The sequence below is a fragment of the Ictalurus furcatus genome, chromosome 20 (genome assembly GCF_023375685.1).
Source record: "Ictalurus furcatus strain D&B chromosome 20, Billie_1.0, whole genome shotgun sequence".
NCBI classification, from domain to species: Eukaryota; Metazoa; Chordata; class Actinopteri; order Siluriformes; family Ictaluridae; genus Ictalurus; species Ictalurus furcatus.
In genome coordinates, this window is record NC_071274.1 from 21,741,505 (window position 1) to 21,764,861 (window position 23,357).

Genomic DNA, 23,357 nt, shown 5'->3' on the forward strand with positions numbered 1-23,357 from the left:
TCTCAACCCACGGCAGTGAGTTCACACATGCACGCTCTGCCCAGAGCTCGGGAGGTGCAAATACGAGAGCGTGAACCGTAATCCTGTAGAGAGAGAGCTGACTGAAATGATGGTTTAACCCCTAAGCCCTTAAACCCACTTTTCAGGCGCGAGAGTGATGCGAATGTCACTGCACACACACATTGCCACGGCCTGACACACAGCTCTGACAGCAGACCCAGAGGTGACAGTGTGATGAATGTGATCCAGAATGATTGTCGAGATGAACGTAAGTGACAGCCAGTGAGGGTGTGTGTGTGTGTGTGTGTGTGTGTGTGTGTGTGTGTTGGAAACGTCAAAATGTATAATGCGCAATGTTTAGAATGCCTGGGTAATATACTAGAAAGCTCATTTGGGTGTAAATGTGAACACGCCTGCCCGATGACACGTACACCGCAGTGCTCTCGAACCCTGGATTCTGATTGGTCAGATTGTGTTGATTATCCCAGGTTTAATACGAATGCTCTCGTTGTAATATGTTTTTGTTTCTATAGTAACAGCTCAATCGCGGGGACTTGTACGGCGGACGCGCCACGTAAACGGATGAACGTTTAACATTTACGGAATGAGTCTAGAGCGTCTATCCCTCCCTCTCTCTCTCTCTCTCTCCCTCCCTCCCTCTTTCTCTGTCCCTCCCTCTCTCTCTCTCTCTCTCTCTACCTCTCTCCCTCCCTCTCTCTCCGTCCCTCTCTCTACCTCTCTCCACCTCTCTCCCTCCCTCTCTCTCCGTCCCTCTCTCTTTGTCCTTCCCTCTCTCTCTCTGTCCCTCTCTCCCTCCCTCTCTCTGTCCCTCTCTCCCTCCCTCTTTCTGTCCCTCTCTCTCTCTCTGTCCCTCTCTCCCTCTCTCTCTCTACCTCTCTCCCTCCCTCTCTCTCTCTCTGTCCCTCTCTCCCGGGACATCTTCATGGACAGAGGAGTTTACATTTTGCCTGGGCTGTTGTTTTTCTTTGTCTTATTAACTTCAAGAGAACGTACGGGAGCAAACCTTGAGTGAAGAAGCGTGTAGTGATCTGGAAGTAGGTGTGGTCTTGTTTGTGGACACCTGACCATCACTTCTGTAAAACTCTTGCCACAAAGTTTGAAGCACAGAGTTGTATAGAACATCTTTGTATGCTGTAAGGTTATAATTTCCCTTCACTGGAACTAAGAGGCCCAAACCTCATTCCAGCATCCCTGTGCACAAAGCGAGCTCTATGAAGACGTGGTGTGTGAAAGATGGAAGAAGGTGGAAGAACTCGCGTGTCCTGCACAGAGCCCTGACTTCAACCCTACTGAACACCTTTGGGATGAACTGGAACTGGAGCCTCATCAACATACCGATATCAGCGCCTGACCTCAACCTCACTAACGCTCTTGTAGCTGAACGAACACAAATCCCCACAGCCACACCCCAAAATCTAGTGGAAAGCCTTCCCAAAAGAGAGAGTGGAGCGCATTATAACAGCAAAGGAAGGACTAAATCTGGAACGAGATGTGATGGTCAGGGGTTCACATACTTCTGGCCGTATGTTGTATGACTTATGATGATTATTTGGGACTTTGCGCCATCTGCTGTCACTTCATGAAAACACACGCGGTGGTACCGTAAAACGTTTTAAAAGTGGGTTAATGCAAGGTGTTCATAATAATAATATCTAAATCTTGTGTATAGCAAGATTGCACTCTGGGAAAAGTGTTAAGGACAAATGTCAAAAGACACATTTAGTTCACAATCAGTTAGTGAGTTAGTTTGGGGGGGCGCCCCGAGAGCAATTGCAAATTCGTATAATTTAAAAAAAAAAAAAAAAAAACGTTGAATAAACATTACAAATAAATTTTACACACACATATTTAAAAGAAAAAGTACGTGTTCCCGCCCGGTTTCGAACCGAGGACCTTTCGCGTGTTAGGCGAACGTGATAACCACTACACTACGGGAACTGAGCTGTTTTAATTGGTCTCCGTTTATGTTTACAAGACTGGGGTTCAATTCCCCGCATGTTTACCTGTCATTACCAAAAGCTGGATGGGGACTATAACATACCCAGAAAAGAGTAACTTTAGTGATTACTGTATCAGAAAAATCCTACCAGTGTTGTGTGCTGTGCGTACAGTCGTGTCCATAAGTATTTGGACAATGACACATTTTTTTGTAATTATGACTCTATACACCACCACGATGGATTTGGAATTAAGCAATGAAGATGTGATTGAAGTGTAGACTTTCAACTTTAATTCAAGGGGTTTAACAAAGATATTGTATGTACCACCAGTCATCAAGTTTCATCATACGAGTTTCATCAAGCTTGAAACTCATATAATCATCTTGAAGTTCTTACACTCATTCCTCGTTAGTATAGTGGACAGTATCTCCGCCTGTCACGCGGAAGACCGGGGTTCGATTCCCCGACGGGGAGGGAAAGCAGTCTTTTTCCAGCCTCCGTCTGTGAACACACAACAAAACTTTATGTGAAAAATGAGTATGGTGTTATGATTATTTAAGAGCCTAATTGTACAGCTGCTCTTCAGGTGCTGGGCTAAATGCTTTACATACTGTGCAATGCTGGGTAGAGAATGCTGTCTGGGTCTTTGCAGGAGCTGGGAACCATGGCAGTGTATTCATGGTTCACAACCTTGCGAATGTACTTTTTACCGTGGTGCTTATTTAGCAGACTGTCGGTGGCGTTCTTCATTGGTGATGAAGTGCACACCATACTTACTTTCTGCTCAGATTCAGTCAAATGCTGCAAAACTGATAGGACGGCAAAGCATCTCAAGGGAGGAAACTGTTTTTTGGGTATTTGCTGATGTCCATGGGCTCCAGATTTCAGGCAGCCATTGACAGAAAAGAATTTGCATTCCAATATTAAAAATAAACCAAATATTTATAATTATGTTAATTTGTCCCATTACTTTTGAGCTTGTGAAAATGGAGAGACTCCATTCCATTCCTGGACTTGAAAGAGCTCGTCCAGTAGATGGCAGTGTTGCTTTGGAGCGTCTGATAGAAGTAAGCGCACATGGTAGAAACATGGTGAAGTAGCGAATTTGTCTGCTTTGTGAAGAAACAAAGTACTGACACTTTGAACTGACTACCTGAATAGAATTAAAAATCTGTTTTGTCCTCAAGAGGGGTTTTATTTTGAGTCAGCTCTTACTGGTGAGCTGAGCCCTGAAAGCAGAGAATCCTGGGAAATGGGAGAACCTTGAAAGAAAGATGGGGGGGGGATGGCACTTAAATACAAACGAAAGATATGTCAAAGTGCATATACCCAATGACATTTTGATATTAAAACGCATAAAAAAATGGAAACTTGCAATTCATAAGTTCACTTTGAAGCTTTGGCCCTCACTCCTCGTTAGTATAGTGAAAAAAAAGATAAGAATAAAGAATAAAGATGAGGTGGAGGAAATGGCACTTAAAGACAAACAAAAGATGTGTGAAAATGCATATACTCAATGAACAATGAATATTGTATGACACCAGGGTGATACGAAAGCTTGAACTTCATAAACTCACCTTGAAGTAACCCCATCAGTTCCTCGTTAGTATAGTGGACAGTATCTCCGCCTGTCACGCGGAAGACCGGGGTTCGATTCCCCGACGGGGAGACAAAATTCATTTTCCACCCTCCGTCTGTGAATATATAATAAAACCACATGCCCTACATGTGAAAAATGAGTATGGCGTTACGATTATTTAAGACCCTAATTCTACAACTGCTCTTCAGGTGCTTGGCTAAATGCTTTACATACTGTGCAATGTTGGGTAGAGAATGCTGTCTGGGTCTTTGCAGGAGCTGGGAACCATGGCAGTGTATTCATGGTTCACAACCTTGAGAATGTACTTCTTACCGTGGTGCTTATTTAGCAGACTGTCGATGGCGTTCTTCATGGCTGATGTCCAGCGTTTATAGTCCAATACAATCACCGGTCCACCAGTCTTCTCAGGTCCAGTACGGCCGCTCCCCAGTGAGGACAGCAGAGGCAGAGGTGGCATGGATGTGGTTTCTATAGCAAACACATTACAGAGAGTAAAATAAGTGATTAGATCCTGAATGCCAAAAAAAATGACAGTGTTCTGTTTATTACTTTTTGTGTATGTGAAACATTTACCTGTGTCTGCTGTAGGCTCAGTAGAGACACCTGATGATGCAGAGAACAGCGATAGACTGCAGAGCGCATGTGGTTTCTATATCTAACAGAGGAAAGACTAACAATAGTGATTACAAGCTTAATTTAAATAAAGAAATACATACATAACAGTGGCCTTTGCAATAATATTGATATCAAATGTTTACCTATGATTGCCAAAAGCTGGATGGAGACTGGATGGTGCGGACAGGAGGGACGGCATGTGTGTGGGTTCTATAACATACCCAGAAAAGAGTAACTTTAGTGAATAGTGTATCAGAAAAATCCTACCAGTGTTGTGTGCTGTGTGTCTGATAATTACGATGCATGTTCCAGTTAGCCACGGAGCCTGATGGAAATGGTATCCAAACAGAAACTTTAGGCTCCTCAACATGGACATGGTTCAGCTTCAGGATTCCACCAAGAGTGTACAAAATCCCACCTTCTAGGTCAGGATCACTGAGGCAGCCACTCAGGATGTGCATGCATTAAATTCGCCATGCCTTAAGCGTAACGACTTTAAAGAGAGGAACACACTACCTTTACATGGACAGCAATAATCGAATTATTGACCTTATTCTGAATAAAACAGTATTCTGATTAAGGTGTTTACATGAGTCGCTTTTAGAATATTCCTACCATGTTCCCGTTTTACATGTTATAGAACATAGATCGATTAACGGCACACGTCATTACGTCCCCACGCCACGCCGTCCGAAGTTCCCTCCAGAATTTCACGTATCACCATACAGTTTTGGCTGTTTCATTTTTAATTTTATGAAAGCTCCAAGTGCAGTTAATTTTTTTGTCATTTGAGTGAAAACTCCCACACGACGTTAATAGTGTGATTAAGGTGTGTACGTGTCTGTAATACACGTCGATAATGCGACTAAAACTGGAATACTCCACACGTCTTAATTCGATTTGTGTTTACTTCGAGTATGACTTTAGTCAGATTAAGGTCATCAATAATCGCTGTTATTATATATTATATAATAATATTATGATTATATATATAAAACCATAATATTATTAATTATGATATTAGTAGTAGTTTTGAGTATTTAATTGTGTAAATTGTTTATGGATGACCAGTGGCACGTAGGTGTAGAGCCTTGGCTAGCCAATAGAAAGCGAGGAAAATCCTGGAGGCGGGTCGGACGAACCTAACGTAAACACATCGGTCGAACCCCAGCTTGGCTAAAAAGTTTTTGTTTTTTTGTTTTTAATGTCGAATCCATAAAAATATGATAAACATATTAAAACAATATGCTGTACAAAAATAAAAGTAATTTCCTAATTGTTTTCTTTGTTTAAGCTGAGCAAAATGTAAAAAGGGTCATTAGTAAACCATTACTGATGCACACATTGTCATTAGTGGTTACTATTTCAGATATTTAGATATTTATATTTAAAATGAAAACACCACACAACATTTTGATGTTTTGCTCATGTTTTAGTATATTTTTATTGTATTGTCTGTTACATATTGTGCTGTTACATAATGGATGGATGGATGGATTAAGGAATTCATTGTGCATGGGCCCATGCAGTGATAAAATACACAACAATATTTATATATGATTTAATAGTTTATTTTGATAAAAATCAAAAATATAAAAGGTGTACCCCATACCCGACACCTAGATGAACACTTTCCAGGTGGTTGTGTAACTGTACATCATTCCTTTCGAATGCTATTGAAGTTAGAAACGTGTATAACAATGTCGTATGTAACTTTAGAGACGGTCCCTTAATTTCCCACATATCTGCGAATATCGAACGTCCAACCGACTTTATTCCAGTTGCAGACTGTGTTATAGTAAGTTATTGAAAATGTATTGCAAATAAGGACTAAAAGTTTTAAAACTTTTACAAATACAAGCTAGCAAGATAAAACACATTTACAAATACACAGGACAAATATTTATTTTTAAATACAAAGATGTCTGTACACAGTTCCACAACGGTAAAGAGATTAGGCGAACGTGATAACCACCACACTACAGGAATGAGCTGTTTTAAACGGTCTCCGTTTATCTGTTTGAACAAGTTACACAATTATAAACTACTCGAAAGTACTACTAATGTTGTAATTGCGAATACAAGCTTCATGGGCTAGCATATCCTGACTAGCCAGCTAAGCTACATCGTTTATACTGGAAGGCACACAAGATGGCGGCCGGGATTCTGCGAACTATGTAGGCGCCCTAACTAGAACGCACGCGCGCGGATTGGAACGCGGCCCCCAGCAGGTTGCATGCATGTACTGCAATGGGATGGATGGATGGAGGGTGCAGTTAATCTGTCCTCACGCCTCTTACAGGATCCACACGAATTATTCAGTTCGTAAAAATATCTCGAGCAACCCGTTGATCCAGTTTGTAAAATAATCCGGATAAGTGAAGCTTCAGTCATGTAAAACCGAAAGCAAAGAGACCGACAACAGCACCCTGGATAGCAGGTAATTAGCTACCCAGCTAACCTCACATTTAACAGTAAGGTTATGCTCATTAAAATCATTATTATATTATGACTTGATGATATCTAGGAGTCAAAAATATATATATATAGCTTGTAATTTTAAACGTAATTTGTTTTAAATAATTAGCCAGATTGCTAACGAGGGCTAACAGGTTGAAAGCTAGCTATAAAAACAAGCCAAAAATCAGCAAAATTATTTTCGTCATTTTTTATTGCTTTGTTCTTCGATTAAACATCATATTTGGTCTTATATTCTTCTAATAATTAGCTAAATGTAACGTATATAATTATTTATTTTTATTATTTAGGCTGTATTTAATTTTTTTTAATTGAATATTTTATTAATTATTTATCTGTAATTGATTGTCATTTATAGTCAATATTAGTGTTATTAAACCTCGTAGTTTTCCGTAAAGAGGCATTCATTCATGGAAGGAGTCTCCAGTGTCAGCGCTTGGTAACGCTCAGAAGTAAAGCGGTCAATACAATTTTTCTCGACATCTCCAGGACGGAGGAGTTCGTCTCATTAACTCGGAAAAAAGAGCGCGTTTATAGGTGCTATAACGAAGGGGAGAATCGTTTCACGGACTTTACGTTGTGAACGTAACTCTAAACGGATAAATAGTACAGCGGCAAATCGCTGTTATTAAAGAGGATTGAAAGCGTGACGGAACGCCGCTTCATCACACCAAAACATCGTTGATGGTTTTCCTAATACGGGACGTTCTGGAGTGTTTTATTGCTTTCTTAATGTCTGTAAAGAAAAATAATAATTTACTTAGCACCAAAAATGTTGGTTTGGAATTTTTTTTTTTTAAATGAAAAATGTGACGATACCCGAAAAAAAGTGTATCGTGACATAAATTATCGCGATATCGATATTATATCGGCGTATTGCTCAGCCCAACAGCGGTGCATTATGGGATGCGGTAGGCTAGATTTGTAGCTCCAGTGTCTTGCTGGGAAATTCAGCCAGTTCTTAGCTTGTGCCGATTTAATTCATGAGTAAATTCATGATTTCCGGTTCTTCTTGGTTAGTAAACATGCCGGGCGCTTTAGACGTGTCTTCCAGCTTTTGTGTTATTTTCTACAAAGTGATCTCATACGCAGCCGTTCAGGAAATGAGCCAGATCGACTTCGCCGTCACGGCCGATGCAAGCCGCATGCAGTACGAGCTGGACTACACCGAGGGCATCAGCCAGCAGATGAGGATCCCCGACAGGCTGAAAGTCGGACCGGGCTCGTCGATAGACCCGCCTCCACAGTTCCCCGAGGAATCCCACAGCGCCATGATGCAAGTTCCGGAGAGGATCGTAGTGGCAGGTATTCCACGTTAACGTCACCGATTCCCTTATCGCTGTATAAATCGAATCAGAAAAAAAAAAAAAAACGGTGGTGAAATGTGTAAGAATCGTATTGTTCCGAGGTACCAGTGTTGCTCACGTGCTTCACATTGATGTATAATTTTTAATTCACAGGTCAAATGAAAAGTCGTTTTCTTAGTGTTAGTGTTTTGTAAATCGAGGGGACAACAATCATATATACATACTGTATAGGCTAAAACTTCAGCACCTGTGCTTGATTCAGGGCTTAAACAAAGTTATGGACGACGTTGAGATGTCAGCTGTGTGACTACGAAGCAACAGATGAACATCTCCTTCGCGAGACCTCTTACGTAACTAAATTCCGCAGTCGCATGTTTCTCTGTCTGTAGGTTCATGCATCTTGTTTTTTTTGCGGGTTTTTTTTTCCCCCCTTCGCTCCAGGGGATGAAGCCGATCTTCACTTCAGCAGGCCACGAGAGTTGGATCTGATCCAATCCATCCCAGTGGAGAGCGTGGAGCTGAAGGCTCCTCCGCACGTCCTCACGCTGCAAGACCAGCCTCTGGACTTCTTGGAGCCGGAGCAGCATCCGGAACCCTCTCAGCTGAAAGGAGAGGTGAGGAAGTGTATTAAATAAACCCCAGCGTCTTCAACATGGGACCTTCTTTCTCTTCTTCTTCAGTTCGTGGTGGACGAATCAGAAGCGCGGACTAGTATGGCCTTTCGGGATGAGACTGGTTGAGGTAGAACGGATAGAGATCGGATGAGATATAACCCAATAGAGACTGGATGAGGGAAAATCATTAGAGATTGGATGAAGTAGAACCTATAGAGATTGGATAAGGTATAACCAGTAGAGATTGGATAAGGTAGAGCCAATAGAGACTGGATGAGGGAGAACCTACCGAGCTTGGATGAAATATTGAACCAATAGTGTTCGGAGTAGGGGGCAACTAGAGATTGGATTATATATAAGCGGTAGAGATTGGACAAACTAGAACCAATACACATTGGATGAGGTGGAACCGATAGAGACTGAATGAGAGAGAATCCAATAGAGATTGGATGATATATAACCGAGACAGGCTGGATGGGATTGATCCAATAGCGATCAGAGGATGAAGAGCCAATATAGATCGGATGAGCTAGAATCAAAAGTGTTCGGTTGAGCTACAACCGATAGAATTTGGATAAGCCGGAACCGATCGGCTGAGGGAGAACCTATAGAGATTGGCTGAAGTAGAACTAATGAAGATTGGCTGAGGTAGAACCAATATCGATAGGATGAGGAAGAACCTATAGAGATTGGATGAAGTAGAACCTATAAAGATCGGATGAGACATAAACAATAGAGACTGGATGAGGTAGAACTGATAGAGATTGGATAAGCTAGCGCTGATAGGATGAGGGAGAACCTATAGAGTTTGGATGAAGTAGAATCTGTAAAGATTGGATGGGGTGAAACCAATAGAGATTGGATGAGGCCACGGTGTCAAATCCGAGGAATCGGCTTATGTTTCAGCCAATGCCTGGAGTTTGCAGTCAGATTTGTGCATTAGAAATGATTCAGATGAGCAGAAATAAATAAATGAAGTACATTTTTTACAAATGTACACTGTGTGTAAAGGCGTGCTGTTTGCATGAAACTATTCTCTAAGATTTTTATGTATAATGTCTCTCTCTCTTTCTCTCTCTCTCTCTCTCTCGCTCTCTCTCGCCATGAAGATTCGCCCCCACACAAGATCTCGGCGTGAACATCGGTCCGGCGAGTCTTCCGGAGCGCGTCACAACGGCCAGATTGTCAAATACGATGCGTAAGAACAAACACACTTGCAAACATACCACACACACACACACACACACACATACTCTGTCCTCACGTTCAGTTGTGTGTGTGTGTGTGTGTGTGTGTGTGTGTGTGTGTGTTCAGCCAAGGTTAAGGTGCGTATGCAAGCATGCACGTTTTTCTCGTTCTGGTGGAGTCTATAATTTGTTGGAAAGTTCCGGATCGATCACGTTCCATTAATCAGCACCAGCATCAAGTAAATGTCAAATAAAGCTCCAATGAGCGATCACATCACAGGGGGCCAAGCACCGAGTGATGTCATGGAGTTTGTAGGATAGATTGCTTTCTAAACAGTGTTTGGACGGGAAATGAAATGACTCGAAAGAATGTACAGTTTAATACACACGGGGTTACGTTTTTGGAAAAAAAAAAAAAATATCAGAAACCAAAAGACCTAAAAACGGGTCACAATACAAATACAAGTCGGTGTTGTTATGGAAATGTTGGTGAAGCTCTGAAGCCTTTGGAGTGCCATTACTACTCAAAATCTCACCAGTCGGACGTTTAAACACGTGCGGGCTGTTCACTGTAACGTGCGTCAGTCCTGCTTTGTTCGCTTCAGCGTGTTTAGTGCTAACGTCTCATTCTTCCCCCCTGTGTGTGGCGGTCAGCGTGAGCCCGTCTCCCAGCGCTCCGGTCCGTGTTTGTCCCCCTCTCGTGTCCCCCGAGGACTGGCCAAGCGTGGGAACGGTGGGCGGAGTCCTCTCCTACATCCAGCTCACCACGCGCCGGGCCTACGAGCACGTCCTGGCCATGGTGGACGACTCGCACCGCAGGTGAGCTCTCGCGCGCGTCAACGGCGTGACGGTTTATCCCGACGCCGATCCGACACCCCGGGTGTAAGTCGGGTGTAAAATCAGCGATTGTGAATGACAGCTCTCAAGTTCAACACTGTTAGATAATATCCAGCCGCCTGCTGAAGCAGCTTAACCTACGTCAGGGTGTGAATTCGGTCCTAAATCATATGCTGAGAGCAGTTGGAGCAGAACTTACCCAGAAACCATTGCGGAATTTTGTTCCCGGTTCCAACGTGAAAGCCTGAGCAAACTTTAAAAATGCTCCATGACGTTGATCAGAACTGTGTTTAGTTTGTTAGCTGGTTAGCAAGTTTACGTTTTGTAGGCCGCGCTGGTTAAACACGTCTGCTAACGAATAGGTGAAAATATACACGTAGTAACTCGGGTCTGTAGCGAGGCTCGGGGAGTCGTGAAGTAATTCACGCACGTGTTTCGGAAAGCTACGCAAATGATCAAATAAAATAAAAAAAAACCCCTGTTCTCCTCGTTTCTGTCTCAGGACCGCACTTGTGACTCTGGATGCCAGTTTGGAAGCTGCTCCTGAGGACCTGAAGTTAGCCGACGCCCCAGCACTAAGACGGCAGGTACGGAAACCGCTCTGTAAACACCAGAGTTACCCCTTACCCCACAGAGACACGGGTGGAGTCGGGGGTGGATTCGGGGGTGGATTCGGGGGTGGGGTCGGGGATTGATGACGCTTTTTGCGACGGTATTTGAATCCGAAGGCGTCGTAGCAAAAACTACACCAGATTTGTCTTTCATTCAGTGTCTATAGATTAGATCTTCGCCGTATCAGTACAGTAGAGGTCACTGTAGCGACGGAGCGCTGAAAGAAAGGTTTAATGAAAGAAAGAAATGACTGAATGCTGGAAAAAATAAAGACGTAAAGAATTTTTTTAAAAAAAGTTAAAAAATAGAGGAAGTGAGAAAATAAAGAAATAATGTGTTTGGCTTTACATGGGAATAAGGAGGAAAGAAAAAAGTGAGTGCTGAAAGAAAGAAAGAAAGAAAGAAATGTGAATGTCAGAGGAAATACAGAAAGAAAGAAATAAAGAAAGTAAGTAGAAAAGAAAGGAAGAAAGAAAAAGATTTATTTACCTTAACATTAAAATAAGAAAGAATAACGGAAGGAAGGAAAAATTTAATTCTGAAAGAAAGAAGTAAAGAATTGAGCGCTGAAAGGCAGAAAGAATTGAGGGAAAACGACAAGAAGTAAAGAACTAGATAAAGTAGAAAAGAAAGGAAAAAAGAAAGATGATTTATTCAGCTTAACGTTAAAATAAGAAAGCAAGGGACCGTGTGTTGAGAAAGAATGAAACAAATAATTGAGTGCAGCAAGAAAGAAAGGACGGAAGAAAGAATTGAGTTCAGAACGAGAACGAATTAAGTGCGAAAAGAGAAAGAAAGGAAGAATTGAGTGCTAAACGAAAGAATGAATGACAAAGAATTGAGTGTTAAAGGAAGTAAAGAAAGAGACTGTATTTAGTTTAGCCTGTATGAAGTTTACTGGTCTGTGGATCTGTGTATATTTTTATATCAACAGTTCAGATGAATTGTTGTTCGTACTGAGCTGAGTAACGGCAGTGAAATGACTCTGACTCCGCCTCCTTTTTCTGCCTGAGATCTGTTACAGTGCTGATTGGTTTGAGCGTTAGCTCCACCTCCAGCACCGGCCTCTACACCGTGTCTGTATGAAAATGTCTCCTGTAAGCACGTTCATCTGAAACGATCCGGTAATGTTGGATGTTTGTGTTCTGATTCAGATTGTGAAGCTGAACCGTAGACTCCAGGTGCTGGAGCATGAGAATAAAGAGCGAGCGAGGCGGGAGATGGTGGTGTACTCCCTCACCGTCGCTTTCTGGCTGGTGAACGCGTGGATGTGGGTACGCCGCTGAGCGCTGGAGCCATCGCCTCATCATCTCAGGCTGCATTCACTCAGACTCTCAGATCTCCGATTTTGTACATATCTACATCCGTTATCGCTCAGATATTCTTCCTAAAGTCTAAACTCGGACCTGATGCCAAAATTAGCTAGATTAAAAAAATGAACTATTATTTCAGATAATATAGTTTGAGTCAAAAATAATAATAAATCAGAGGGTGCCAATAGTTTCAAGTAAACAGAACTATACTGATATGACCGTCAGTTTCTCAAACTTGTATATAAACTGTGTTCATGTACAATTTAAAAAAAAATCTGTTCCTGTAGGCGATAACGTGTTCAGTGTTCATGGCTACGACATTAAGTAAGCAGTAAATCACTTCAGGACGTGTTTGTTTTTCTGTAACAATCAGTGTGTTTTATTCCTCTTGTACCGCAGCAATTTAACAATGATTACATTTATTCATTTATTAAATAACGACACTCGTTTCTATCCATTTATAGTTACGTTTAATGTTGTGGAAATGTCCGTGAAGCAAGTTGCTTCCCGTTCGCACTTACATTACAGCAGCTGTAAACAGTCGCTCCCTCAGAAAGCTGGAAGTGTTCGAACTCTTTCAGCTTTAAGTCTGACTGTTACAAAGCACTGACACTGGAGACTCCTTCCGTAAATGTTAAACAAACGTCTCCTTACGGAAAAGTTCACTGTATGGACGATTACATGTGGGGTTTGTTTTTTTTTTTTTAATGCGTTTATGTCGAGCGTCTGCCGTACAAGTGCCGAAAAAAAGAGAAAGAAAGACTTTTGTGCCGAAGGAATGAATTCATTAGCTGAAAAAAAGGAAAGAATTTAGTGCTGAAAGAAAGAAAAATTGAGTACTAAAGGAAAGAAAGAGGAAAAAGAATTTAGTGCTGGAAGATCGCAAGAATTGTGAGCAAAGGGAACGAAGGAATCAGTTGAATGCTAAAAGACAGAGAATTGAGTGCTGAAGGAAGAAAGGAAAGAAAGAAATCCGTGTTGAATGAATGCTGAAAGAAAGAGATAGACAGTTGAGTGCTCAGGGAAGAAAGAAAGAATTCAGTGCTGAGGAAAGACAAAGAAAGAATTTAAGTGTGGAATGAATGAATGAAGCACTGAGAGACAGCAAGAACTGAGCGCTAAAGGAAAGTGAAGAAAGAGTTTATTCAGAACAGGGGTAATGAAACAGGAGGGTGTAAATGTTTGTATCATAGAACAGACTTTGTTGTATAAACGTGTTAAGAGGAACGTGTATGGTATAATTGTGTGAAAAGGAACGTGTGATGTATAAACGTGTTGAGAGGAACGTGTATTGTATAAATGTGTGAAAAGGAACGTGTGATGTATAAACGTGTTAAGAGGAACGTGTGATGTATAAACGTGTGAACGGGAACGTGTGCTGGATGAAGCACATGACTATTTTGTGAATAATTGTAATCTGATGTTTTATTTAAACGTTTAAATGATGTTTTATCTGATGTTCATTTAAATAAACATTTGTGGATCATAAACTCCTCTGTCGCAAAGGCTTTCCTGGGTCGCAGCTTTACCTGCTGAAAAGAAAAACAAAACAATAGAAACCCTATTAGAATTTGTAATGGTTTTAATGGAAACTGTAATGGTCCCTGTGGGTCTCTCCTGGCAATTTGTTACCTTCCATTGGTGGCATGTTATGTCTAGTGGATACCATAAAGGACCAGTAATGGTAACAGATTTAATGGTTAGCTGATGGTTTGCAATGGTATTTGTAGTGGAAACCATTAGAATTTCTGTAATGGTTTCTATTGTCGCCTCACACCTCCAGGGTTGGGGGTTCGATTCCCATCACGGCCCTGTGTGTGTGTGTGTGTGGCGCTTGCATGTTCCCCCCAGTCCAAAGACAATTTTTGTTTGTTTGTTTGTTTGTTTGTTTTTCCATCCGGGTTACCTTCCATAAACGTTAAATAAACTCATTACAGAAAACTCCATCAGCGTCCTCCATTTTGTGTACCATGGAAACGAAAACGTATTAGAACGAGCGCATTAGCATAAACCTGGGCTAATATAAACAGTCTAGACGATAAGAATGAAATATTAAACAGTAAATTATCCGACGTTAAATTATTCTATTGGTTAAAAGATAAATAAATAAATAAAAATCGACGTTTTAAAATATATATATATGAAGTCCTCTAGGGGTCGCTGCTGTGTGCACGTAAAAATATTCCCTCACTCACTTCCGGTTTTGACCCGACCCGGAAGTGAGTGCTGTGTATGAATCCGAGCGTAGACGTGGAACCAGATTTGTAGCTGTCGCTGCAGGACAGATGGTTGTTTATGTACTAATTTGAAGTTGGTTAAATATATTAATATAATATGCGGTGGTAGAGTAAGTTATTGGGCGTTTGAAGGATTTTTTCGAGCTAGTTTAGAGGTTAGCAGTGTGTGAAGCTGTTAGGAGGAACTGTGTGCTCGGTGGAAGTTAAAGGGGAAAGCTAACGCAGGGACACTCCGGAGGAATCACTGCACGGTATATTAGGTGATCTTCAGGATTCTCGGCGATTAGATCCAGCACCCAGCTGCCGCTATGGCGCCCATGGGGATCCGGCTGTCCCCTCTTGGAGTGGCGGTGTTCTGCCTGCTCGGGCTCGGCTTCCTATACCACCTCTACTCCGGGGCCCTGTCCAGCAGACTGTCCGCGTTCAAGCAGAGGAAGACGGTGGATCTGAGAGATCTCCTCGCCTTGTCCATGGAGGCTGCGGTGCAGGGAGGATGGGAGGTGAAGCGCATCCGCATGGAGGACACACTGGAGGAAAAATCCAAGGGCAAAACCAAAGAAGGAGCCTCGGAGAAGCTCACCAAGGGGGATTTAAACTCGCACAGAAAAATGTACTACCTGATCAAAAACACCTACCCTTACATCCAGGTGAGTCTCAGCAGCAATACTGATACCATATCACTTCGTAAACAACACAAAACTCTTAAAATGAGTTCGACGGTACTTTTCTTTAACCTATAAAGATCACTTTTTTATTATTATTATTATTATTAACTCAACAGCATCTGTTCGGTACCATTTTAATTTGCAATTATTAAAAACATTTTTAAAAAAAAAATACATCGCCATACTGACGATATCTCAGGAAAGTGTATCGTGAAATCGTTTATCGTGATATCGTATCGATATATCGCCCAGCCATACAAGCGACCCCATCATCATCATCATAGATCATCTACATATAAACACTCGACCGGTTCCTCTACAGTAACAGCTCTTTCACACGGACTTGTACGTATAGCCTACGCTCCACGTCACCTGATCTCACCTGAGCGTTTCTGGAAGGAGTCTCCAGTGTCAGCGCTTCGAACCAGTCGGTACGCTTTTTTTTTTTTTTTAAATCGTTTTTTGCGGCGGTTTTTAAATACATCTAGAAACATAAAAAGTATGACGTGTTGCTGTGTAATTCATCAAAACGCATGCCGTTATAGGAAAGTGATTATCTTTTGTGGTCGTAACAGTAACTCCACCTCATCACATCACATCACATCACATCGCTGATTATTTTCCCATAAAAGCATGACACACCCTGCTTAATCACTTCTAACGCCACAGACACCAACGAGATCCGAGTATCGGATGTCAGATCTAGTCCTGGACGATACGATGATCGTTTACCACGGTATCGATATTATGTCACTCTTTGGTTGACACGGTGATTATTTATTTGTTTGTTTGTTTATTTATTTACTTTTAATTAACCCGTGTACCATGATACGATGCGATATGATCTCGTCGGATGTCTTCAAGTTATCGTGACACGAGTTCTCTTCGGCCACATCGTCCTGTGTGGAGCGAAACATCTCTGAGACAATGTCTTTAAATAACTCCCATCATTCCTGTCATGGTTCGCATGCTTATATAAATATGATATAATCATTTGGCAAGCTTGCAGGGAGTGGCTCGGATACTCGCCTCTGGGTTGAAGAACGCATAAGAGTTTTAAGCTTATATAAATACTTTGTGTATACGCCCATTTTTACAGAGGAATTTATCACGCCTACACGGACAGTCGAAATGGCGTCGTTTTGTTTATTCAGTAACTCGAGATGTAATTTAACAGCGCCCTGTGTGCGCGTCTGACCTGTATATTTATTCATACGTGACTGAATACACTCGCAGCATAGAGACAGACGACACCAGTAGCGTGTAATCAGATTCTGTACCTCTACATCGTGACAAACATCTGATGGAAATCCAACGCAGCAGGTTCATGTTACAGAGAAACCACAGAGCGTAAACAACTCCGTGACGAAGCGCTGACACCGGAGACTCCTTCCGCGAACGTACGTTAAACGTCTCCTGACAGGAAAGTTCATCGTATCAGTGACCTGTGATTTGGCGTACAGTCCGGGGACTATAGCAAATGAGCCGACGCCTTCTGACCAATCAGAGTCCGGCGGTGTTAATACGCTTCGCCGCTTTGTGTCAGGTGAATTCTGAGGAACACGAGAACTCGGACGGCGAGGCCACCGTATGGACGCGGAACATCCCGGATGAGGTCCTGAGCAAGATCCCGGAGGGGAAAGTGGTACCTGCGGAGAGCGTGACGGTGTGGATCGACCCGCTCGACGCCACGCAGGAGTACACAGGTGTGTGTGTGTGTGTGTGTGTGTGTGTGTGTGTGTGTGTGTGTGTTATACCTGAATGCAAATTGTCCGCCACAAACCTGTAAGATTTCATGAATTTCAAACTTGCGACACAAACCATGCGGAATGTCTTCTTTAAGCCCCGCCCCCTTTGAATTCCTGGGTTGTAATAAGTCATTACTTGGTCTTAGTAGTCTTGTAAAAATCTTAAAAGTAGTACTTGGATGTGATCTGCTTGAAAGGATCGCTGTTAAACATGATCAATTCATTTTATTTTATTTTTTTATTACGTAAAGACCAAAGACGATTCTGTCCTTTTGAAATTCTTCGTCATTGTCCCTACAGAAAACCTGCGGAAGTACGTCACCACCATGGTGTGTGTGGCTGTGAACGGGGAACCTGTTGTAGGTGTCATCCACAAACCTTTCACCGGCTTCACAGGTGTGTGTGTGTGTGTGTGTGTGTGTGTGTGTGTGTGTGTGTGTGTTTAATTTACCTGAATAGTAAACTACTTCAGTCACACTTAAACCCTTGTTCCAACTTGTTCTTCTTGTTCCTAACTGCTTCCTCGTCTCCGTCAGCCTGGGCCATGGTGGGCGGAGGAGCGAACGTGGCACCTCGAGACTCCTACAACGCCAACGCCCCTAAGGTCATAGTGTCACGCTCTCACGCGGGCAAAGTGAAAGGCTTCATTCATCAGGCGTTCGGGAACAATACCGAGATCATACCAGCAGGGGGCGCAGGTGCTGCACGTTTCCATTGTCCTTCAGTCTCTACAGAGGGAATTGACAGAGCCGGGTCGAAGGGAAGAGACGCGCACATATCATATTAGAGAAACTAAACAAAAAAAATTATTATTTTTTTTTTTTTAAGCGCACGTACACTTCTTCGCAGTGGTTGTCATGGCGACCATATTTTCTACACACTAACTACCCTTTCAGAGCTGTAGGATTCCGGGTCGTGATTGGTCAGAAGAGTACGTGTCGATTAATTAATTAATTATCTATACCAGCAGCTCTGACAGTAGTGCAGGTTTATATTAATGCGTTCGTTTCTATAGTAACGACTCATTCTATAGTAACGAGTTAGACAGTTCAGGGATTTGAACTCACAACATTTTGGTTCAAAATTAATAAATAACTCTCTCTCGCTCTCTCTCTCTCTCAGGATATAAGGTTCTCGCTCTGCTGGACGCCTCTGACGACGATTACGAGAAGGCAGACATGTATGTCCACGTGACCTTCATCAAGAAGTGGGACATCTGTGCCGGAAACGCCATTTTGAAAGCGTTGGGCGGTGACTTGACCACGCTGAAGGGAGAGGAGATCGATTACTCGGGCTCGGAGAAGAACCCGGGCGGCGTCCTCGCCACCGTCGGCATGGATCACGCCGCCGTGGTGAAAAAGCTCCCGGCCTGGGACAATGAGAACAAAAACTGACGAGGAACGGGACGGGTACTACAGACTGAGCGCTCTGGGACTGGAGACGGAACGCAGAACCGGTGTTCGACACGCAGACACGGGAGCTTCCGCGGGCTCCTCCGGGTGCGTGTGCGTGCTGAGCTTTTAACGGCGTTTAACTTCTCCTGGACTAACTTTGGACGACGCGCAGGGTTCTCGGTATGGCCGCGTCGTTCCTTATCTCCACATCTCCACACCGTTTGGACACAAACTTCCGTGATCCTGGGTTACGATTCTGTCTGCGAGTGCAATGCTAGGAGGGATGCATCGATACCGCTTTTAAAGACGGGTACGAGTAGGCGTTGTGGGTTTTTGTTTGTTTGTTTGTTTGTTTGTTTTCTCGTCGATACCGATCCCGACGTGAGTAGCGTTAATCAATCAGGAGCACCGTGAATTATTTTCTTTAGCTCTGTTTATTCTGTCGAGCGAAGTGTCGCGCAGGTCTCAGTGCTCGCTTGACCGAACCGCTCTCGCATCCTTTGCCTTTGCGTGCAGCACATACGTTCACGTGGAATCGGATGTAGGTATTTTTTTCCGAGTACGAGTTCACGAGCGTGCTACCGGCGTCGTATACGCGATACCAGTGTCGGGATCGATGCATCCCTGCGTACTGAAGAACAGGGTGTTATGCGTGTTTAAATATTCCGTTAAAAAAAAAAAAAAAACACATCATGGCACGATGAAATCCTCAGACCTCAAGACAAACTCCACCTACTTAGGAGCACAGACTCCGCCTACTCACGTAGCCTCGTCTCAAACGAGGGGGGGCGAGGGCGGAAAACGTTCCAAGTGTCCGTAACGACGGTACGATTCGAACGTTTCGGTTCTCACCCTTTCTGAATAATTTTGCATGCCATCACGTGCCCTCAGTTTACTCGTCTATAAAGGGTGCGTCCAGCGAATCGCACGATTTAGTCGATCAGCTGACACGCACGTTAACATCCACTTCCTGCCCCAGATTTCCAAGACGGCCGCCTCTGTAACGTTCAGTCTGTGTTTAGAGCTGACGCGTCCAAAGACCTTTGAGGTGATGTAGAGGTTTCTACTGAAGAATTCGGATGACAGAGGGGCGTCGATTCACAGGTTTATCCTAACGCGCTCGTTCTAATACCGTTATCGTTTCTATAGTAACGGCTCGTACAGACAGGCGCTCGACGTGCGTGACCGCACGATGCTTTACGGAAGGAGTCTCCGGTGTCGGCGCTCGATCCTTTTCCTATAACAGCACGCCCCCCGAGTGTGCGCTTTCTTCAAAACGTCGCGCGGCGTACAGACCGCGCCTCGGCTGATCGACTACGTTTATTCGTTTCCCCACTATTCCCCGTATTCGTCTTTCGCTAAGCTGTTCTTTTTAATCGTGTCGTTTGTAAGATATTCTAATTATTCTAACAGGGTCCGTGCTGATCTTTTCTTTTGAGAGCTTTGAGAAAGGTTGTAATATTTTCAGGTGTGTATGGGTTTTTTTTGTTTGTTTGTTTTTTTTTTTTAAATAAACGGCGGACGGCCGAGCGGGCGATCCTGGTTTTACTTTAGTACTCACCGTGATGTCTAGCGGTCACATGAGTGCCCCGCCCGTCGCCCGCCCTGAAGTGGCACGCATGAAACCGGAGCTTAAATACGGCACCTGCTAATGAAGAGTTGTTTGCTGTTAAAACCCTGCATGCGCTCAGTTCTATATGACCGAGGCATGTCGTGTGATGTCATCGCCGTACCTTTTAATTTAATTTTCATTTTTGGGTTCTAATAAAGAGCGTTTTGTTGTTGTTGTTGTTGTTGTTGTTTTTGCTTGAAAGGAATTTCCCAAGATGGTGGCTTGCATTGTCGGAAGATGTGAACTACGTATCATGGGTATATTTGGAAGTAATGGAATAAAGTGCAGTACACTGTAACCCCCACCCTCCCCCCCCCCCACCAGCACCACCTTCCCCCCCCAACCCCCGTGCTGAAATCTTTAAACGTGGTGCAAAAGTTTGTACCCTACTCCATGTGCACTAGATGTACAAGACTTGCGCACTAGATGGCGCACTAGTATCAAATCAGTTTCCCGGGCCTCAGCGCATGTAAATATATTTCCGTGCACTACTGTAAGTCTCTGTACGTCGTACTTTTTATCCGTTTACGGTTACGTCGTGGCGCGTCCCTGAGATGGGACGAAACCACACAAAGCGTCAATCCTGAAAACTCCCAGCTTTACCTCTGACCTCTTCCATAAACTTCTCCTTACGGAAAACCGTCACCGCTTCAACAATTACGCGCGAGTCCCCGTGCGTGAGCTGTTGCTATAGAAACCATAGCGCATGAGATAACGACCGAGCGCGTTAATACGGACCTGCTGTTGCAGGAAATAAATAAATAAACGCCTTCCGTCCGGCAGCAATCCGACAGCTCTGAACGTCCGTCCGCGACGTTCCCGTTTGTTTAAAATAAAGTGTCCTGGGAACGAAATGATTTAATAAAGGTGCTTGTGTAATAAATACTCCATAATAGCTTTAATCAGGAGCAGCGTTCACGTCGTTCGCCGGTCGAGACGCCTTTATTTTTGTCCCAAAAAAAGAGAAAGCTTTCGAAAAGAGGACGCGGAGAAGGAAAATTACAGTTACATAAAAACAAGGAGTATTGGCGAGTTTCTGATCTGGGAATTAATCCCGACTCCCGATGTTCCGTGTTCGTGACGGAGCACGTTAGTAATCGTGCTGAAGCCGAAAATGAAGGATCTCGAGGATCTCATTTGCATTCATTCGGTCTCTGCAGGTGGTGCGGTGTGTCGCACTTTGCGCTCGGTAAGTTGCCACCTCTTATTAGCACCACGTTGACATTTCAGTGTAGTTGTTCAGTCGTGTTTACAGGGAACAGTCTGACTTTTAACAACGCTGGGTTGTTTTTTTTTTGTTTTTTTTTGGGGTACAAAACCTAGTTTTCAAAAACTTTCACCGGGTTAAACTGAAAACTTTAGAATGACCAGTTCATCAGGTCCACCTACTATATAGGTCACTTTGAAGGTGTACATGTACAGACGGCAGCCTTTTTGTCGCTTTGCACAAAGTATTTGCCCCCACCCCCTTCTCTACATCCTCATCCTCCATCGATGGAAAGATCCTCGCTCCTGTGCGGGTCTGATGCTGGTCCGTTTTCATCGGTCCCTTTCGCTAACGGATTGATTCGAGGGGGCTAATACTTTCTGCAAAGTAACATAAGGTGACGTACAGTATGTACCTGACCTGTAAACTAGATGTATTTCAAGCTCCAGATCCATCGATGTTGCTTTTTAAAAATAATAACGATGAGAGTAAAAAGAAACCGTCCTGAATAAAATGATTTTATTATTAGTTTTTATTATTATTATTATTATTATTGGATCTATATGACCTATCAATTCAATTACCTTAAAGAGTCTCCAGCTGTCACCCTGCAGGAACTTTTAAAAGGTTCTGTCTGGACCCTGAAAAAATAAATAAAAATGCAAACATGCTGGTGAATTAGAACTTCTTTTTTTTTTTGCAAACTCTGAACTACAGTACACTGTTAAAGAAACCTGTAGAGGTTCTGTGTAGAACCCTACGTGAAATCGTTTCCCTGTTCGAAAGGGTTTTTCCAGTGAGCTCTTGAAGGACCTCCAAGAGCGCACCGTGTACGGACTTAAAACGTAGAACTCTTACGGGTTCTTGAGTTGTTCCTCCGTGGGAACCTAACGCTTCTCTGTACGGTAGAACCGTAAAACAAAGTCCTGTCAGTAATAAAGGATGCAAGTGGAACCCTTTTGGAAGCGAAGAACCTTTTATAATGGAATGAACCGTTAAAGAACCGATACTTATTTTATCGATTAAAAAAAAACAAACATCTGATTCGTCCATGCCTTTTCGAATCGATTCAGTTGAGTCGTTTAAAAAGAAACGATTCATGAACCAACTTGTTCCACTGATTTAAACAGCCTTTCTTGGTTTACATCCCCATCCCCCTACCCCATCAAAAAGCACCTTCAAAACACACTGTAGTCTCTCCAGCAAGCCGAACTCCTCCGAGGTTCCTTACGAAAACGATCAGAAAGAGAACTTTTGGGGGGGGTGGTTTGTGGTCATGTGATAAAGTGTCATCCAAATGGATTCTTAGTTCTGCAGAAGCTTAAAAAGCAAAAGAAGAGGAAAAAAAAAAGATTTATCCAGGAAAGTTTCAGAATTCGAAGGAGAGTGAGAGAGACGACAACAACAACAAAAACATTTTGTACCTTCCTTACGAAGAAATGCAGGACAAGAGCACTTGCACGTCTTCTTATGAAGCGTACTGAATGACGGCTTAAGCGTGTGCTATGCTAATCCGCACATATACAGTACACTCTGGGGATACGGTGTTATGAAATTGCTCGAAAGTGTACCGGTCTGTCATTTAACCAGACTTTATTACAAGTCTGATGTTCAATGAGATTACCGTACAGAGCCGGAGTATTAAACTGCTTCGTATCAGATTTTCAGACAGCTAATATTACACAAAATGCTAACACTTTACAATGACAGTCCATGAATAATCCTGCACTAATACCTGAACGAATACTTACTTCGTTAAATATGAACTAATCAGGAACTAATGAAGAGCTAAGCTTAACTACGACGTGAGGCTAAAGTAAAAAAACAATAAAGTACTAGCATGTACATCAGGCGTTCGTTATTCAGACTCGCATCATAGTTAAGGTCAACTCGTCATTAGTTCATATTTAAGTAAGTATTCCTTCAGGTGCTGTTATTTTAAAGTGTTACCACAAAAAAAAAATCAAAGA

The 23,357-nt window shown here is 42.9% G+C and overlaps 2 protein-coding genes and 3 non-coding genes across 11 annotated transcripts; 4 read left to right on the forward strand and 1 right to left on the reverse strand.

The window, feature by feature from the left end:
- Positions 1–1,886: 1,886 nt before the first annotated feature.
- trnav-aac (transfer RNA valine (anticodon AAC)) lies at positions 1,887–1,959 on the reverse strand. Its single transcript has one exon. It is a non-coding gene; the product is annotated as a tRNA-Val (tRNA).
- Positions 1,960–2,363: 404 nt separating this feature from the next.
- trnad-guc (transfer RNA aspartic acid (anticodon GUC)) lies at positions 2,364–2,435 on the forward strand. Its single transcript has one exon. It is a non-coding gene; the product is annotated as a tRNA-Asp (tRNA).
- Positions 2,436–3,558: 1,123 nt separating this feature from the next.
- trnad-guc (transfer RNA aspartic acid (anticodon GUC)) lies at positions 3,559–3,630 on the forward strand. The gene has a single exon. It is a non-coding gene; the product is annotated as a tRNA-Asp (tRNA).
- Positions 3,631–5,928: 2,298 nt separating this feature from the next.
- On the forward strand, positions 5,929–13,088 carry mffb (mitochondrial fission factor b). 7 transcript variants are annotated; one of them, XM_053651631.1, is made up of 7 exons: positions 5,929–5,974; positions 7,732–7,959; positions 8,403–8,575; positions 9,685–9,773; positions 10,417–10,581; positions 11,102–11,186; positions 12,366–13,088. In XM_053651631.1, coding segments are annotated over exons 1-7 (873 nt in total). In that variant the 5' UTR covers positions 5,929–5,973; the 3' UTR covers positions 12,498–13,088. The 7 variants fall into 7 exon arrangements, with proteins under 7 accessions (XP_053507606.1, XP_053507609.1, XP_053507608.1 ...); XM_053651634.1 differs by having other exon boundaries at positions 5,932–5,974; positions 7,747–7,959; XM_053651633.1 differs by lacking the exon at positions 5,929–5,974 and adding an exon at positions 6,317–6,616.
- Positions 13,089–14,750: 1,662 nt separating this feature from the next.
- On the forward strand, positions 14,751–20,352 carry bpnt2 (3'(2'), 5'-bisphosphate nucleotidase 2). The gene is made up of 5 exons (XM_053651629.1): positions 14,751–15,408; positions 16,973–17,132; positions 17,475–17,570; positions 17,711–17,872; positions 18,297–20,352. The coding sequence occupies exons 1-5, from the start codon at positions 15,070–15,072 to the stop codon at positions 18,566–18,568; spliced, it is 1,029 nt and encodes a 342-aa protein (XP_053507604.1). The 5' UTR covers positions 14,751–15,069; the 3' UTR covers positions 18,569–20,352.
- The last annotated feature ends 3,005 nt before the right edge of the window (positions 20,353–23,357 follow it).

Coding starts and splice junctions, on each gene's coding strand:
- mffb (XM_053651630.1), top strand. CDS start 7,638: ATGAGTAAATTCATGATTTCCGGTTCTTCTTGGTTAGTAAACATGCCG. Junction 7,960..8,402: donor GGAGAGGATCGTAGTGGCAG/GTATTCCACGTT, acceptor CCTTCGCTCCAG/GGGATGAAGCCGATCTTCAC. Junction 9,774..10,416: donor CAGATTGTCAAATACGATGC/GTAAGAACAAAC, acceptor TGTGGCGGTCAG/CGTGAGCCCGTCTCCCAGCG.
- bpnt2 (XM_053651629.1), top strand. CDS start 15,070: ATGGCGCCCATGGGGATCCGGCTGTCCCCTCTTGGAGTGGCGGTGTTC. Junction 15,409..16,972: donor ACACCTACCCTTACATCCAG/GTGAGTCTCAGC, acceptor GCTTTGTGTCAG/GTGAATTCTGAGGAACACGA. Junction 17,133..17,474: donor CGCCACGCAGGAGTACACAG/GTGTGTGTGTGT, acceptor TTGTCCCTACAG/AAAACCTGCGGAAGTACGTC.